This window comes from Squalius cephalus (genome assembly GCF_949319135.1).
Source record: "Squalius cephalus genome assembly, chromosome: 11".
In the NCBI taxonomy this organism is placed as follows: Eukaryota; Metazoa; Chordata; class Actinopteri; order Cypriniformes; family Leuciscidae; genus Squalius; species Squalius cephalus.
Window position 1 is genome coordinate 10,664,598 of NC_137132.1, and position 17,278 is coordinate 10,681,875.

General features: G+C 38.6%; 1 protein-coding gene and 1 long non-coding RNA gene across 2 annotated transcripts; one reads left to right on the plus strand and one right to left on the minus strand.

Moving 5' to 3' along the window:
• Positions 1-397: 397 nt before the first annotated feature.
• Positions 398-15,878, plus strand: slc1a5 (solute carrier family 1 member 5). Its single transcript, XM_079885383.1, has 8 exons — positions 398-4,075; positions 10,245-10,287; positions 10,387-10,440; positions 10,736-10,902; positions 11,029-11,262; positions 12,162-12,356; positions 12,447-12,581; positions 13,766-15,878. The coding sequence occupies exons 1-8, from the start codon at positions 3,525-3,527 to the stop codon at positions 13,995-13,997; spliced, it is 1,611 nt and encodes a 536-aa protein (XP_079741509.1). The 5' UTR covers positions 398-3,524; the 3' UTR covers positions 13,998-15,878.
• LOC307166758 lies at positions 15,015-17,254 on the minus strand. Its single transcript, XR_013822688.1, has 2 exons — positions 15,511-17,254; positions 15,015-15,473 (listed from the first exon to the last, which is right to left on the minus strand). It is a non-coding gene; the product is annotated as an uncharacterized lncRNA (long non-coding RNA).
• Between the last annotated feature and the right edge of the window lie 24 nt (positions 17,255-17,278).

A 17,278-nucleotide genomic window follows, 5' to 3' on the forward strand; every position in this document is an offset into this window, starting at 1 on the left:
ACAAAATGTAAAAACGATATAAATACTGTTTGTTTTCTCACACAAACCGCTCGTTTCGTGTCTTAGGCCATCAATGTGTACTTACGATGGGGAATTATTTAATTTGGACTTCTCTGCGCATGCTCTTTGAGGTGGTGACCATAGACCTGCATTATATGACTGACAGACAAGAACGGTTTGACCTAAAAATATCAAAATTGAAACTACTGCGGAAAAAAAGACACCTACATCTTGGATGCCCTTGAGTTAAGCTAAAACATACCAAAATTTAATTTCAAAGTGAACTATCCCTTTAACACGTCTCGCTTACATATCATGATTCAGCTGTTTTAGTATCAGCACATGTCTGTTTCAGCTCTCTGGACTGCCTCCAGGAAACAAAGGCACAATTGGATGGATCCGTGGCATGACCTGACAAGCACATTTGCTTAAATGTGTTGAAAAGCATCTAAACTGAGCTTACAATTAACCATTATTCTGTAATAAGCTGCATTTCAATGCCGGCGATTAAAAATAATAGATCAGATATCCAGAGATTCAGCTCAGTAAGGGTGACTCAGCATGTTACAGTGTGTGCCTTCAGCTACAAGAATAGCCTATACACAGAGGAAGGTATGCATATATTTGCATGTACAATTATTCATTTAAGATGCTCTATCCAAAACACACAGTATGTTAGTGCTACCAGTTCAGAGAAACTTTCTATTTTAAGCATGTGTCGTTTGGAAATCTTGAACTTATCGACCTGACGACTGCATTCAACACACGCTGTCTAGGGAAACATGTTGCCGCACATATTCTTATACAACCTCCTGTAACCCTCTTCTCATTGGTTTACGCCTGTTTTTCTTGCTATCTTGTACTTTTCTGAACAATGCAGTCTCTGTGTTAACATTATACAGTGGCTGAGGAGAACGAAGAAGAGTGCCAGGTTTTCGAGATAAACGTACAGTATCTGGTTTCTCCGCTGATGCCATTCAGGTGCTTTAATTCAGGTGCCTGGACTTGCTTTCCCATGACATGAAAACCTGCAGCATTGTATTGAGCCTTTCTTCCTTTTCCCTGTTGTAAAAGGTCATGTGACTCTCAGGTCGTTTTACCCTGTTTTCTTTGTTTTGCCAGCACTGCACCCACAGTAACAGCACTAAAGTACAGCCAACTGACATGCACCAACACATAATACTTTGTGTTTTCACCAATCACATTTTATATATTCATATCTATGTTTAGATATGAATATATAAATCAGCAAATCAGATGAAAATGACAGCAGTTGTAAAATGACTCGGCAACATTCAAAGCAGTAAATGAAACGAGATGGCAGGGATATAAAAAAGTCTTCCACAGCTTTAGAACTGCAGTGTCAGTGAAGGAGGACAGTATATGGAGCCAGACAGGGCAGTGAAGTTTATTCAAGGGCATCAAGGTCGTGGCGTCTGTGACACGCACAGTGTAGAGACCCAGTGTGTGAGCGAAAGCTGTTTTGAGAAAGGAGGCCCCCTGCCTCGACCCATCCGCGCATCATGCTCTCTCGCCGTACGGATCCCAGGCACTCAAATCTCTCTCTCAATATCTATGGAATGTCGTGCTTCTGTGAAGTTCACACAGTCTAATACAGAGAAGATGAACCTTGTATAAGCAGACCCTTAGGTTTCAAAAAGGGACCCCTGATGAGTGCGCTAGCACTGTTTTTAGAGTGTAGACTCTTCTTATTAACATACAAGCTCTTCCCATAAAGCACTGCACCGGAAAAAAAAACCTGTTTAAAGAAAAGGAGGGGTTTTGTTTATTAAGGATAATCTGACTGGAATGACTCTGGCTCCATACGGAGACCTCAGTCTTCAGCATATTTGATTACTTGCTGTGTGAGGACATGAACGAAGGCCAGGTTTCTGCTAAAAATGAGATGTTGTTTTTTCTGCTCTGCAAACATATTTCTTGGTAATGCAATGATGGTTGGGTCAGGTATTTTTTTTTTTTTTAGGTCAGGGATGACTCAAAGGCTGCATTTGGAATGGGATACTATACTACTCCCAAATAAAGCATAAAGCAGAAATAGTAGAAGTAGTATTCTTGTTTTCAGCCAGTATCCATATGGGGCAAGTTACTTGGTTAAATCATGTTTTTTGTTTACGATTCACATCATATAAATTCACAAATCGCCACCTCGTTAAATTGTTGCGTTTTCCTGTGAGATCGTGTTGGAATCCCAAAGTGTGTCGACTATAATTCAGTCGTCAAACAATCAGACAAAAATAGTATCATAAATTGCTTCTTTACCTCAAATCACACTAAAAACTGTATTTTTTTATACTGGTTTTATACATGGATGTTTAGAGTAAAAACAACAACTTTATAAACAAGGTGTAACTTTTGTTCCTTCGGGTTCCATACTGGGGGCCATTTTAAAAAATGTAAACTTTTTATGCTTTTCGGATGTTCATTTAAATGACAATGGATTTCAAAGTGCAACTTTTTGAAAATAATATCATTATTGTCTCTGTGTAAACTACAAAAACGTGAATTTGTGAAAACGGTGACATCAGGCTCATGCGTATTATGTGTTCAGTTTATAGGCGCATAGTGTTTCTTTACAAAGTGACATCGCCACCTACTGGCCAGGCAGCAGAATACAGCGTTTTGAATCGTTTTCGCAGATAAGTGTGAACGGGATTGTTTTGATAATGTCTGTAGTACTCAAAAAACATGAAGGAAAAACGTTTCCGTTTTTAGTAGCCTACATATCTGTCCTTTAAATATACCCCGAGTGTTACTATTTTGACAAATTTTCAATTACCTCATTTGCTGTATGTTATGGGACAGACAGAAATACCTCACAATGTTCAAATGAAACACCAACTAAACACAATAAATTGAGTTTGTTAAACTTAAGCCACACTAAAAATGTCTTCTCAGAGAGAGCTTCCTTTAAAAAAAAAAAATGCTATTAAATAATGTCAGAACTTTTATTAGAATGTTTTTTCCAAATACTTTTATCCAACTAACTTTTAGAGGATGTATGTATTTTTTTCTTTTGTAGGCTACTCTTTCCATTATATCTTCTGTTTTATAATTTTAAACCAATCAAACTGATTTTTTAAATTTTTGTATTGAAAAGTGCTTGTTAAAAAAAAGGCACTTGGTTTGACATTGATATTTGTTTGATACTATAATTATTGTCATTCATACATTTTAAGGCCACTTGTATAGCCTATTATATAAACTTTTATATGATATAGGCTATTCATCCACAAGACCTGCTGTATATCTAAATTTCAAAACCTGACTCTCAAAAGAGGATATTAGATAAGTATTTTGTCACGGATGCACGCCCCGCCCACCCTATGACGTCTTGGAACGTAGATTAGGCTACCCTTCCAACACGGAACGCGCGTCTTTACGCTTCTTCATTTCCACGCTGCCAGCAGCACACGAGGAGAGAGCGGAGACAATCAGCTCACACCAAAGACTCATAGCGCTTTAACATTCACTCTCCGGACACCAGGAGACCTTCAGACAGCACAATGACAGAAGAAAAGATCTCCATAGACGTTGTAAAGACGTCCAACGGTGAAGCGCACACAGGCGACCCGACCGGCGTCGCCAATGGCTTGAGTGACCGCAAGACGAGCGCGCCGGAGACCACCGGGCAGAAGCTGAAACGGATCGCCATGGCCAATCTGCTGGTCATCCTGACGGTGTCAGCGGTCATCATCGGCGTGTTCATCGGGCTCGGCGTGCGCAGCGCCGGGTTAAGCCGCACTCAGATCATTTACTTCGGGTTCCCCGGTGAGCTGCTCATCCGCCTGCTCAAAATGATCATTATTCCTCTGGTTGTCTGTAGTCTGGTGTCCGGGGCTGCCAGCATTGACCCCAAAGCCCTGGGCAAGTTGGGCGGCTGGGCGATGCTCTTCTTTCTGGTGACCACTCTGATCGCGTCTACTATCGGCGTTATTATGGCGATCATTATACAGCCTGGTGCCAATGACGGGAAAAAACTATCCCTCAACTCACTGGATGACAGCGGTGTTCCCGAATCCAAAGAAGTCATCGATTCGTTTTTAGATTTGATAAGGTGAGTCAACAATGTCACGTCACGCTTTGTAAATTGTTCCGCAAGTTTACGGCAATACACGTGTTCACACACATTTCGCGTTTTTGATTCGGAAGTAAACCCACAGTGTTTCCAACTATTTCATGTTGTTAAATTTCCTTTAAACTAATGAATTATGACGTATAGGCACCCTAAGACATGGTTAGTGTGTGGAGTTAGTAGTATCGTGTCAGTTTCGTGAACGAATTCTTTTGAATCGGATCTTTTCAATGTTTGAATCGTCCTTTTTCATGTTTGAACGGTCTGAGCATTTCGCATTACGAGACGGACTGAATTGAATGGCAGAAATTAACACAATCGTAAAGTACAGGCATTTTATCAACATGCATATAAAACAAAAGTTGGCATTAAAAGCATTTTTTTCATTCAAGTGCAAACATAATTTGAGCTGGGGTAGAAAATAAACACCGCAATTAAAATAATGCTCAACCCTAAAAAGCGACAGCAATATATGGCTATATGTGCCTTATTGCAATTTTAGAGCATTTAGGCTATGCCAGCGACTACATGATGACGCAAGAAGAGCTGAATGTTACCTTTATAAGCTTAAGCGTTTGAAAGAACCGATTCGTGGAAATGATTCTAACTCCCCTTCAACTGCCAAGCCAACTGTTCGAAAGAACCGATTCGTGGAAATGATTCTAACTCCACTTCATCTGCCAGCGTAGTTTTGCCAAACAGGAAGAGGAAAGAACACATTAAGTAAATATGCCAAGAACAAAAAAGGGTTGAAAGTAACATTTGTGACATTATGTAACTAGAGTAAAACAATTGTACAACATCTGTTTAAAAAAAGCTACTGTTACTGCCAACATAAAGTGAATCGGAGCAGTCACCGACTGGCGACATGTGGGAAAATGTAATAACTCCCCGATAGCCGCATTAAGTATGTTATGTTTTTTAAAATAACCTTCTTTTTTTTTATTAACGCCACTTATTTTTTCATCTACTATCTTAAATTCATTCAGTGACATTGTTTTGACTATAGATAGCGACGCGTGGGTTGCGTGACGTTGATCTGCATGTGCTGTAAACGGACACTAGAGTTGCATCAGCTTTGCGCGGCGCGCGCGTCGCGTGTTGACGCATTAATCCGCTCTGAAGAGGATGCAGCCAGGTTGATGGTCAGAGTTTATGTGGCATTTACCCTTCCCTTTTCTCGGTGTGGTTTCCGCAACTCATGATAGAATAAATGCACAAATCATCTTTTTAGACCTTTAGGCACTTAGTTAAAGGCTACTACCACATAATAATAGACATTCTAAAAAAAAAAAAAAATTTATTCTTTGAACAGAGGCAAACATCTCTTGCATTCCACAAGCCTAAAACCGACTATGGGTGTGTTTTTTGGGTTGGCCCTGTTGTCTTGTAAACAGGTCAAATTTCATCATGTGTTTTACAGAGTGATGTGAAGAGGACACTGTGTTCTCATTTACCTACAAAAACAACAACAACAAAAATACATTTTTGTAAACCTTTTATAAACCTTCTAAAAACTTCACCAGACAAGCATGTTCATTAGAATATTTACAAAATGTAAATATTTACACTGACACAAATTAGGGTGACTTGACCCAAGAGAAACAGGGTTTTCCTGTTTTTGGTGGACTGTCCTTGGAAATGTCAGTCGTCCCACAAGGTGAGAGATGAAATGTTGTACTGTATACCTTTTTTTTTTTTCCTTTTTAAAAAATAAATAAATATCACAGTCATTTCAACTCAATACCTAATCTTTTCTAGGTCCCCATTCAGGTCCCATGTTTTATTAATAGATGAAAACCATTTAAATGAGGTATACATTATTGTTTTAAACATCCGGTCACCTTAACAGAGATGCAGTGGCTCTTTCTCTGCATCTCAGTGCCATTGATTCCGGTTTCAAGACTGGGAAAGGAATAATGGTTGATCATTTGAGGCCGGGTTTCGATTGCTAACAGTCGTTCTTTCATTTCCACATGACCGAAGGAGCTAAAAAGCCAAAGCCTGTTTTATAACAGCATTGAGGCTGCTTTAGGTTAATGCAGTTTAATAACTTCTAAATCTAACAGAAGTTAGTTTTTCTACAATTCTGTGGTGGGTTTTATTTAACTTTTTCAACCATAACAGACAACTATTTTAGTTCTCATGTGCTTCATCATCATGCATTTTCTTGTTCCATACTTTGACCAATTCCTCAGAATACAGAATTAATCATTGAAAAGAAAAAGGTTTCAGTCTACATGTGTTGGGATTCCTAATTTACAGCCAAACTGAAACATGTGTTGCTCCTTTGTTTCCAGGGAAAGTCTATGAGGTGGCGTATGCTTGCCACATGAGGGCCACACACACACACACACACACACACACACACACACACACACACACACACACACACACACACACACACACACACACACACACACACACACGTACACGTACACACGTGCAAACACATGCAAACTTGGACAACAGAAGTAGGGTTAAATTAGGCAGCTAATGTAGCTCATGTCATTCATCAAAGGGTCTTCTCTATTGGAGTTTCACTGTGAATAAATCCTGCCGTACAATCACAAGGACCACCGTGGACCCGATTTCCCTCTCTTACACGCACACAGTCAGACGGCCTTTCTATTGAAAGTCTACAAACAGGACATTCTGGCATCCGTTTTTGTAAGTTGTTTCAGCTGTTATCAGTAGTTGTGTTGCCATATCAGGTTGGCTAAGGCAAGACCCTGACAACAACAACACGTGGAACAAGACCTCATTCCACCGTATTACGCAAAGGATATAGTTTATCTTAAAGTTCAAGTCAAGTCACCTTCATTTATATAGCGCTTTTAACAATATGAATTGTTTCAAAGCGGATTTACAGTGATGATAGGAAATTACAGTAACGGATATTGTTTTGGCTTTACAGCAGCTCTAGAATAAAGTTAATCTCCAGCTAAAGTTAGTTTTAATTGATTGATTCACTTCTGTTGCGAAGATCACTAGTTATTAACTTAGGGGCCGCTAACACGACACCGTTCTAACAGAAAACCCTCAACGCGCTCCGGCCGCCCACCCGCACAAAACAGTCCCCGCACTCCCAGAAATAAGTGCAAATGATTATCAGTTATCTCTGCTAAACCTATGCAACCAAAGTGAGTCTTGATGTTGCAAACCTGTGTGACCTTCTTTCTTTGTGGAACACAAAAGAAGTTTTGAAAAATGTTCACGCTGTTCTTTTCCAGCGAATGAGCGGTTAAGCACGAAAAAGGGCCAAAAACCACCATAATAGTGATCTAGACAACTCATGTGCTAGACTACATCTTTTCAAGTCATATTGTTTGGTTTGTGCCAAACAGACTGAAATTGAAGAAATTTCACTGGAAATCTAGCTTGACAGATATGGTCACCATTCACTTTCAAGGTATGGAAAAAACATTCGGTTCTACTGAAGAAAGCAAGTCAAATGTCAAAATGTCTCATGGTCATGATGGTCAGTAAATTATTAATTTCTGGGTGATTTGTTCCTTTAATCCATTAGTGTGTGTTTTACGTTCAGTGCATGTGAAATCAACCCCCCCGCTCAACCTGGCCTTTTTTGTGTAAACTGAGTTTTTTTTTTTTTTAGACTGGGTAAAGTCAGAGTGTAGTTATATTTATCTGTTAATAGTTAATTTTAATATATAAGCAAACACTGGACATAAGATAAATCTTTGATAAAAGTTTTGTCAAGGTGTGTGGAGTGCCACGTTTCAACAAGGTCCTGTTTGACATGTCTCCCTTTTTACACGCCTTCGTAGAAACTTCCTTCACGGCTTAGTCATTAAATTGTTGACATTTTTGTCATTGCATGGTATTAGTAGTAGTTGTAAATGATGCCTAAAAAGCTTTGGAAACATGTGACAACATTTGAGTGCGTCAATCATCAAATGTTTCAATGGTGTAAACTGGTGTCACCAGTGTTGCTATGCAGCTTCCTCCTGGTGTTTTGGGTTTCTTAAAGAGTTTTGCGTTTATCTTAAGTTCTAACTTTATTTAAAATGTTCAGACAAGTGAAATTTGAGGTGGGAACGACCCCTGGCATAGATGTATGGCAGCGACCTTCTGTCTGGGATACAGCCTGTTGCACAGCACAGCAATTTTGAAGTTGTTTTTCTCTCGGTTTTCCAGTCTCATCTTGCTTCAGCTGTACTATTTTAGATAACGCTCGTCTCCTCGCACCTTCCAGGCTTCTTTAGGTGTTAGTGGGAATGATTGCGATTTATTAAGGTCCTTAAGGGCAACAGATTCCAGACGTGTTCAGAATAAAGTCAATAACGGCGCTTTTTACTTGCCTTTTTTGGAAATGTAACTGGAGCATAGCTGGGTTTTTTCTTTTTTCTTTTTGCTTGGACAAAAAGTGGCATGTTAACATCATACCAGGCATTATTGTTCCATCCGATTGAAGACTTCCTTTTTTTTTTACGCACACAGACCATATTAAGGTCAGGGCTGCCGGAATATTCCTGAATGTAGCCTATGTGTTTGTTATTAATCCCCATCTCCAGGCAGGTCCTAGTGCTCATCTAGTTGTTCTCCATTAGAGGGAAAGGGGTTATAGGGGTAGGAGGTAATGTGTGGAATTGGGATTAGTGGAGGGATATAATCAGACTAAATTCTCCAAGTTATTTCCACATCAGCCTGCTCACAGATTGGCTGGTCAGGACTGTGAGGATTTGTATGGCCTGAAACTGTGGCTAGAATTGGATCTTTGTTCTCTCACTACCTTATTCTGAATGGTGTTTGCTAATACTCAAAGTATACTTCAGTTTTGATGTGAACGCTTGACTTGTACATACAGACGAATGCACAGCCTTTCAAAATATATTCCATTTGATAGTAGTGTTGTCAAATATATTGATATGTATCTACTGAAATATCTAAAACTGTTCCAGTACTCCTTTTACACCGATACCAGCTGCGCATTCTCACTCTCTCTTCTCTTCAACGGCAAATTGACTCGCACCCGCATCCTCTCACTCACGCGTCTCATTCGCTCCGGTTGAATATTGGTTTCGCACTCACACCAAAAGCACATGCACCACTGACCTATGTAAGCGGCGCTCTGCACATAAAGCCACCTCTCAAACAGCCCGCGAGTACCAAATTGACTTCATTTGGGGGCTTATTGCACTTAAACGGTCAAAAAAGTCTTGAGTATTCAGGTAAATGCAGTCAGTTTTGGAACATAAATAGTTTGAGAAAAAGCATGTTGTGTAACAGTATATATTGGATCCATGCATTCTCTCTTAAAGTGACAGTAGCTTAATAAACCTGATGCAAAAGACCGAAAATCACTCGCTGCTCTTGACTGAATAACTTTTGTAAGTTTAATTGTAAGCTTTATTCTATTTAATTTTTACAATGAAAACTATCCCGTGTTATTTTGCATTTGGTTAATTTCTGTAGTATTTCTTACCTGAATACTACCATTAGACCCACCTGTAAACCAAGCTTATTTCATTTGTCATTTGTATTTATTTATGCTACTGTTTGCAATTTATTACTGACTGTTTACTTGTCTTTTTTGTAAATTTAGTTCAACTATTCAAATTATCAAAAAAAAAAAAAAAGAGAGAAAAACAAATTATCTGTATGGCGGCATATATGGCAGTTTTCCCCGTGGTATCAAAAATGGATTATTAATATTTTTCAAGGTATCTTATTAAAGTTGGAAATTCGGGTATCGTGACAACAATATTTGATAACTAGTCAAACGCATGCATTCAACGCAAACGCACTTGAAAGTTAGGCTGCTTCTTTGTCTAATGTCTGCGCTGTTTCTCATCAGAAGATAGGAGTGGAAATATGTCTTGGTACTCGTTTAAATCCACGTACACAAATCCTCATTAGTGCAAATGACTTCAAGGCGCATGTGCGTACAGAGTTGGGCTGTGCGCATACAGTATGCGTGTACTATGCTGATGACAACATTTGTCACGTGTCCTGTAAATGCTTAAAAACTGAATTATACTTTGCGTTTTAGTCAATGCAAGATTTGAAAATGTCAACTTCTGACATTAACTAGTTAGGCTTTGTTTGATTTAATTGGCTGATTCATTGATTTCTGATTTTAAAGTATGTCAGTTCAGTTATATAATTTCTACCTTTCTCCTCCTTTCAGAAATATCTTCCCATCTAACCTGGTATCAGCTGCCTTTCAGTCGGTAGGTTTAACAAGATTTGGTTTAACATGAAAAGAAGCAGATGTGTTTTATGTGACGTGTGATTATTATTAGATGATTCTGAACGTTTCTTCTTCACAGTATGCCACGGGTTACAAGATTATGAAGAATGATACCAACATCACCGTGGAAAAGGTACCAAGTCCCAGATTTGCCTTAGGATTGTCTTGAAACTCCACTTATACATTTATATATTTATAAAAATATATCTAATGTAAAAATATTTGTTTAAAAAAAAAATGTATTCTATAAATGCATAGATTTTTTTTTTTTATAAATAAAATATCAATGTAATAAGTAATATTTATTCTAGATGGAAAAAAAATCTAGATATTCTAGATTCTAGAATATTAGTGGTTGAATGTCACTTAAAAAAAAAAAAAAAAATTTTTTTTTTTTTTTATTCAGCCATTTGTGTGTTTTTGTTTAGGTTCCAATTGGCAAAGATGTGGATGGCATGAACATCCTGGGTCTCATCGTGTTTGCCATGGTATTTGGGGTGGCCTTGAGGAAACTTGGAGAGGAAGGAGAGATCCTTATTAAGTTCTTTAACTCTTTCAATGAGGCCACCATGGTGTTGGTCTCCTGGATCATGTGGTGAGGACACATCATGTACTTTTATTGTGTTTAGTGATGTTTGTTCACAATTTGTGGATTGCGGTGTCCTATCCATTCATCTCTTTGCTTCCGTCAAACCATAACTCAATGTCTTCCTGTCTGAAGGTATGCACCTCTGGGTATCATGTTCCTGGTTGCCGCTAAGATTGTGGAAATGGAGGATGTTGGCATGCTGTTCGCCAGCCTCGGGAAGTACATTGCCTGCTGCGTCGTTGGCCATGCCATCCACGGTCTCCTCGTCCTCCCGCTCATTTACTTTGTGATTACACGGAAGAACCCCTACACTTTCTTGCTGGGATTGGTCACCGCTTTGGCTACTGCCTTTGGAACCTCCTCTAGGTAAATGGACAGCAGCTACTTACGATCTTCAAAAAAAAAGTCCTTATTGGCAGTAGTTATAAGTAATTATAGGAACTCACTTGTAGGAACTAGTCATCAGGGCGGTCCCCCGAGAACTAAATGTTCCCTTAGGATAATTTTCCTGGCAGCTTCCCTTTTAGTAAATTAATTTTAATTTTTTGGGTAAACTATCCATTTAAAGGTTAACAGGTCAAGAGTTACACCTTGGGTGTGTATTATTTTTCTAATAATTCAACAGCCCCGAGTCAATTATTCCTCTTATACTACGGTTACCACACCTCAAAACATTAAGATGATGTATTTCAAGACATTTGTCAGGTTTTTGTCCTTAAAACACCTATGTGTATGACTAATTTCTTACGCATCTCACCATAAGCCTCCGTTATTAATTCCAAAACATCATTTTAGATTCTAGTAATGGAGGCTTCAGCAGTCTTATGCAGTTATAGAGAGAGAGAGTATGTGCTGTCAATACAAGACCTGCCTGGAACTACTTATGCTGTGTGTTTCCTTGAAAACAATTGCACACCTTTGAACAATTAGTCAACCAATCAGATTCCAGCATTCAACAGCCCTGTAGTATTTAAATTCAACATATATGGCGTCGCTACTAAAGCTCCTTTTGGAACCTCTATTTTAAATTTTTAGTTTAGGTCTGTATAAAAAAGAAACTGGTGTTTTACATCCGTTTTGGATTGACAAGTGGAAGTATCATGCACCTCAGCTGTCTCCTCTGATCAGATTCCTACCCTATTAGATTTTATGTTTTATTACACCACATTTAATTTTGATTACTCGCCTGGTTTTGATTTGATTTATTAAATGAGTATTGCATATGCATAATTAAGCAGAAAATAACCATCAGCTTTTCTGATCAGCTCCGCCACGTTGCCCCTAATGATGAAATGTGTGGAGGAGAACAACGGTGTGTCTAAGCACATCAGCCGCTTCATCCTGCCCATCGGAGCAACCGTCAACATGGACGGAGCCGCGTGCTTCCAGTGTGTAGCTGCGGTGTTCATCGCTCAGCTTAACGGAATCCCGCTGAACTTCGTCCAGGTCGTCACCATCCTGTGAGTTCATTGGATGTCTTTTAGTCACCTCCGTACTCTGATTGATTGGCAGATGTTGACGTTGTAGACTAACTGTTATTTCCTTTATAGCGTGACTGCGACGGCGTCTAGTGTGGGAGCCGCTGGGATCCCTGCTGGAGGGGTGCTGACGCTGGCCATTATTTTAGAATCAGTGGGGCTGCCCACCAACGATCTGTCACTCATCTTGGCTGTGGACTGGCTTGTGTGAGTATCGGGTTTAGATGTTTATGTGGGGTAAAGATAAGGTTGTATAAAAAAATAAAGAGATAAAGTATTGTGAATTGACAACTCTTTATATATTGCAAAGCAACATATTCCATTCCCTCTCTTAGAGGTGATTAGGAACAGCTTAGAGCTTAACACATATAGCATTACTGTGGAATAAATAATAAAAATGAAAAACAGGACAAAGTAATCAAATGTAAAACAACACTGCATCACTGTATGAAATAGATTAATATACTTCACTGTATGAAATAGATTAATCCTACTTTTCATACTTCACTGTATGAAATAGATTAGTCCTACTAAATCTACTAAAGTGATAAGTGATTTTCTGTCTTTTGTTGTTTGATTAACATTAATGACAGACGGCAGAAGGAATATTAGGCTGCTGTCACTTTAAGACTGAATGCACGGATCCAATATACTGTTACACGCAACTTGTTTCCCAACTGTTTGTTAATTTAAGACATAACCAACCCTGTTAAAGCGAATACTCACCAAGCCGGGTATTTTGAAACATTTCTGTGTGTATTTAACCGTGTAGGAGCCAACCTGAAGCTCAAAGTTCACTTTGCTCGTCCGTGTTCCACTCCGTCTCGGAGCGCCCTCACAGAAAGCCGCTTGAGGAACAGTATCACTTTCGCGGCTTTGTGCAGTTTTACTAACTCTTTATTATCCTGCAATTTAGCAACAGTAGACTGTATTTTACGACAATTACTGATCTAGCTGATTTGGACGTTAAGCTTGGGCTTTTAGGTAGAAAAGAAAGCGCACCACTGTGAAGGAAAGAAATGCACTTTATTCTTGCTGTCCTTACTGTAGGGTTGCTATCGTTGCAGTGACTCTGCTCTCCGCAAAGACATTGCAAATTTATTGTCCTTTTCAGACATCTGGTAGAACTGCCTGACCGAAGTGAAACAATTATTAATCATTTTAGCTGTGCGTAGAAAAATTGTCTCGCAAGTCTGATCAGCCTTTATAGAGACCACAGATCAAAATGTATAAAGCTATTTATCAGCTGATAACGATCGGCGCCCGATCAATAAGAGCACCTTTAGTTAAAGAGAAAGTTGGTGTGGGAAAGCTGAATAGATTGCCCAAAAATTGTTTGCATTATTATAGTATTGCATCCTCATTCTACTTTTTTTTCCCCCTTCATTTAGTGATCGCACTTGCACCGTCATCAATGTGGAAGGTGACGCCTACGGAGCAGGTCTTCTGCAGTATTTCGTGGATCGCACCAGTAAAAAGGAGGGGGCGGAGCTAAGTGTGGTGCGAGTGGAGAAAGACCCCGCCTCCAAGCCAGAAAGCTCTCCACTCATCGAGAAACAGGGAAACTTTGAACTGGAAGAGGTCGCTGGACCTAAACCCTGTAACCAGGAGTCCGTCATGTAGATTTGCACAGGATTTCAAGAAACTTTCCTTCCCTACCTAACTGATCTCACTAAATCAGTCTCTGCATCTACGCAGTGACCATGGGAGAGAAGCCGGTTTAATTTAAGAAAGGACAAAGACTACATGCGTTTGTCCCTCCTCTAAGCCCAATTCTTCATGAAAACAGTCTGCCAAAACTTATGCACATTTAGATGGAAAAATGCTTGAACAATTATTTATTAGATGCTGGTCAGACATTTTTTTTTTTTTTTTTTAAGTCTTATTTTTATGTTTTCTTTACTCCTTTTATATATACAAAAAGTCAGTCCAGCCTTTTAAAATAATATTTTTATTTTTATTATTATTATTATTATTATTATTATACATGCCCTGATAGTTCTGATTATATGCTTCTAATTTAAAACTCAGATTTCTCTCAACACCTTTTTCATGCAAAATATCTCTTAAAAAGCCAAAGTACCTTCAGAACCTCTGCATCCTTTACGGTCTACCAAATAATACGTTTTAGGTGGCATGCTGTTCCATTATGCCGCTTTGAAATACCTCGTACATGCTGATTCCCTTTAAAACACCTCAGGCTCCTCAGAAGTTGGCCCATCTAACAGGTGCCGATACCTTCACTGAACTCTTGCTGTTAGAGGAGCCAAAAGAGAAGTGTAGGAAGTTTGACAGTTAAGAGCTGACATCTTTATCTTTATGCAGACACCATTACGTTTTGCTGCTTCCTCTTTGGGGTCAAGTCGATCAGACAGGAACACTAGCAAGTTTTGTCTTTTGTCTTAAAGCTCCAAGGCTGTGGAAAAACCTGTTGGTGAGAGAGAGTGCTGGTTGATAAGCAACTATCTGTAATAGTAAAGGTTCCGTTTTGATCAGTTTCAGAAGAAAGCCATAGATTAGAACATGAATCCAGACTGGATTTTTTTTTTTTTTGGTCTTTTTCTTAGAATCTTCTTTTTTTGTTTGCTTAAAGAATTTGTGAATGAAAAAAAATACTGTTTGCATATCCTTTTTTGTAAAAAAAAACAAAACCAAAAAAAAAAACGGAAATGAAGTATACAATTTTGTTTGCTTTTTAAAAGCTTTCCTTTGAGATCTGTTTGCTTTTTTTTTTTTCTATTTTTTTTTTTCTATGCATGTTATTGGAGAAGAGCACAAGTATGAAATGCCTGGCATTTTCCAAATGTAGGGAATTATGTGGAGGAAGAATCCGGCAGAAAATTCTAATACAATTTACTGGTGAATGTTTAACTGTATCTAATAGTTGAAATGAATTGCTTTATTCTAAATTTCCTTTTTTATGGAAATGTTTTATAGATGTACAACCTAAACACACCAGCTGAAGGAACGTACCAGGCGACAGGGTGCGAGACCTTCGCCAGTGTACTGTATGTTGACCAAATGTTTGTCACAATGGTGAAAAGAAAGTCGACACGGCACATTTCTGTAGAAATCACTTCACTTTGACTCCCATTTGATCTGAGTGCGGATAAATCCGACCAAAGATTAACATTACTTTTATTTTTTTTATTTACTTACCATCATTTTAATAGGGTGTTCGGTGCTTGTAGTCTGCACTATTATCTATCAGTCTTATTTCTTTTCTGTTCCGTTAGTGCTCAAGATGTATTTCAACTCATGGATGTATTTCAATTCACATGTGTTCTGTGTGACTGACTTCACTCCATTAAAAGCCTGTAGTATGTGCAGTACTGTAAAGGCTTCTCATTCCAGGTGGCTGTAGTGCAGCTGCCCTGTTAATGCTGATATGTGTGGGTTGGTTGTATCATAAATGGTTGCATGATGATGCCATCAGCGGAGCCAAAAGGTACTGTTAAGAGAACCAGTGAATTTACTCCACGTTCACTGTAGAATAAAGACTTTCTTTTTTTAAATAATTCAATGTTGTCTTTCTTATGAGTTCCCAGCCAACATTACATGGTGAGGCCAATGTAGGCATGGCAAGGGTTTGAGATATGGACCCCAATGTGTTTGAGGGCTAATTCAGATAGGACCAACATGGAAATCATGGACAAACCCTGTGTACAGGTTATATGAACCTGGACCACAAAAACAGTCTTATGGGTAAATTTTTTTAAAAATTGAGATTATACATTATCTGAAAGCTGAATAAATAAGCTTTCGATAGAACAATATTTGGGACAAAAGGACTATATTTTCAACTGTTTGAAAATCTGGAATCTGAGGGTGCAAAAAAATCTAAATATTGAGAAAACCATCTTTAAAGTTGTCCATTTCTTTTGCCGATTTTGTTGCATCCACTCACAAAAATACATTTTTGATATATTTAAGGTAGGAAATTTACAAAATATCTTCATGGAACATGATCTTAATATCCTAATAATTTTTGGTGTAAAAGAAAAAGCGATAATTTTGACCCATACACTGTATTGTTGGCTATTGCCACAAATACACCCATGCGACTTGTGACTGGTTTTATGGTCCAGGGTCACATATTCTGAAACCCGTTTAGGGCCCATACTGGGGCTAATTTAGACAGGACCGACATGGAACACATAGATAAACCCTTTGGTGCCCATACTGGGGCTAATTTAGACAGGACCGACATGGAACACATAGATAAACCAATTTGGGGCCCATTCTGGGGCTAATGCAGATAGGGCCAAGATTAAAAACATAAACCCATTTGGGGCTCAAATACCCACCATGAAATGATGTCTGGGAAAATCACTAAAATTAGGTATATTGGGTGCCAGATGATTTTGCAACTAACTAAAGGATAACCACTTGTTTGTTTGGTTATCGTATCTCTTATTGTCTATATTATGTTTATTATACAGCTCTCTGGAACACTAGCTGCTGATTTCCTATGTATTGGTGCTTCATATCACTCCACAGTCTTTTTCAACTCGCGTTGAAATTGAATGACTCAAAATCATGTCAGTGCATTTATTTATTTGGCAATAAGCTCTTTAGTATGAAAGATAAGGTACAGTCAGCCGATCATTACTGCAAAATTAACGCCTTTAGGGAATACAAGACTCCTTAGCTTCTGACAATATTTTAGGTTGATTTAGAATTAATGAATTATCATTTTAAACACTATCCTGCTGTAAACAAAAGTAACCGGTTTAGAAAGGCTTTAAAGATTTTTCCCCAAATTAATACTGTAATGCAGCAAGTTCAGCATGTTTCATGGCCTACTGCGCCACCTTGTGGTTTATTTAATACTTTGCAGTAACTATATTTCCACTTGTCCTGCAACATCAGACACTATGAACACCAAATAAAAAAACTCAAAA

Bases quoted from the DNA above. Each gene is read 5' to 3' on its own strand.
- slc1a5 (XM_079885383.1), top strand. From the start codon at position 3,525: ATGACAGAAGAAAAGATCTCCATAGACGTTGTAAAGACGTCCAACGGT. The intron at 4,076-10,244 runs GTGAGTCAACAA...TCCTCCTTTCAG, and splicing joins TCGTTTTTAGATTTGATAAG to AAATATCTTCCCATCTAACC. The intron at 12,357-12,446 runs GTGAGTTCATTG...TTTCCTTTATAG, and splicing joins GTCCAGGTCGTCACCATCCT to CGTGACTGCGACGGCGTCTA.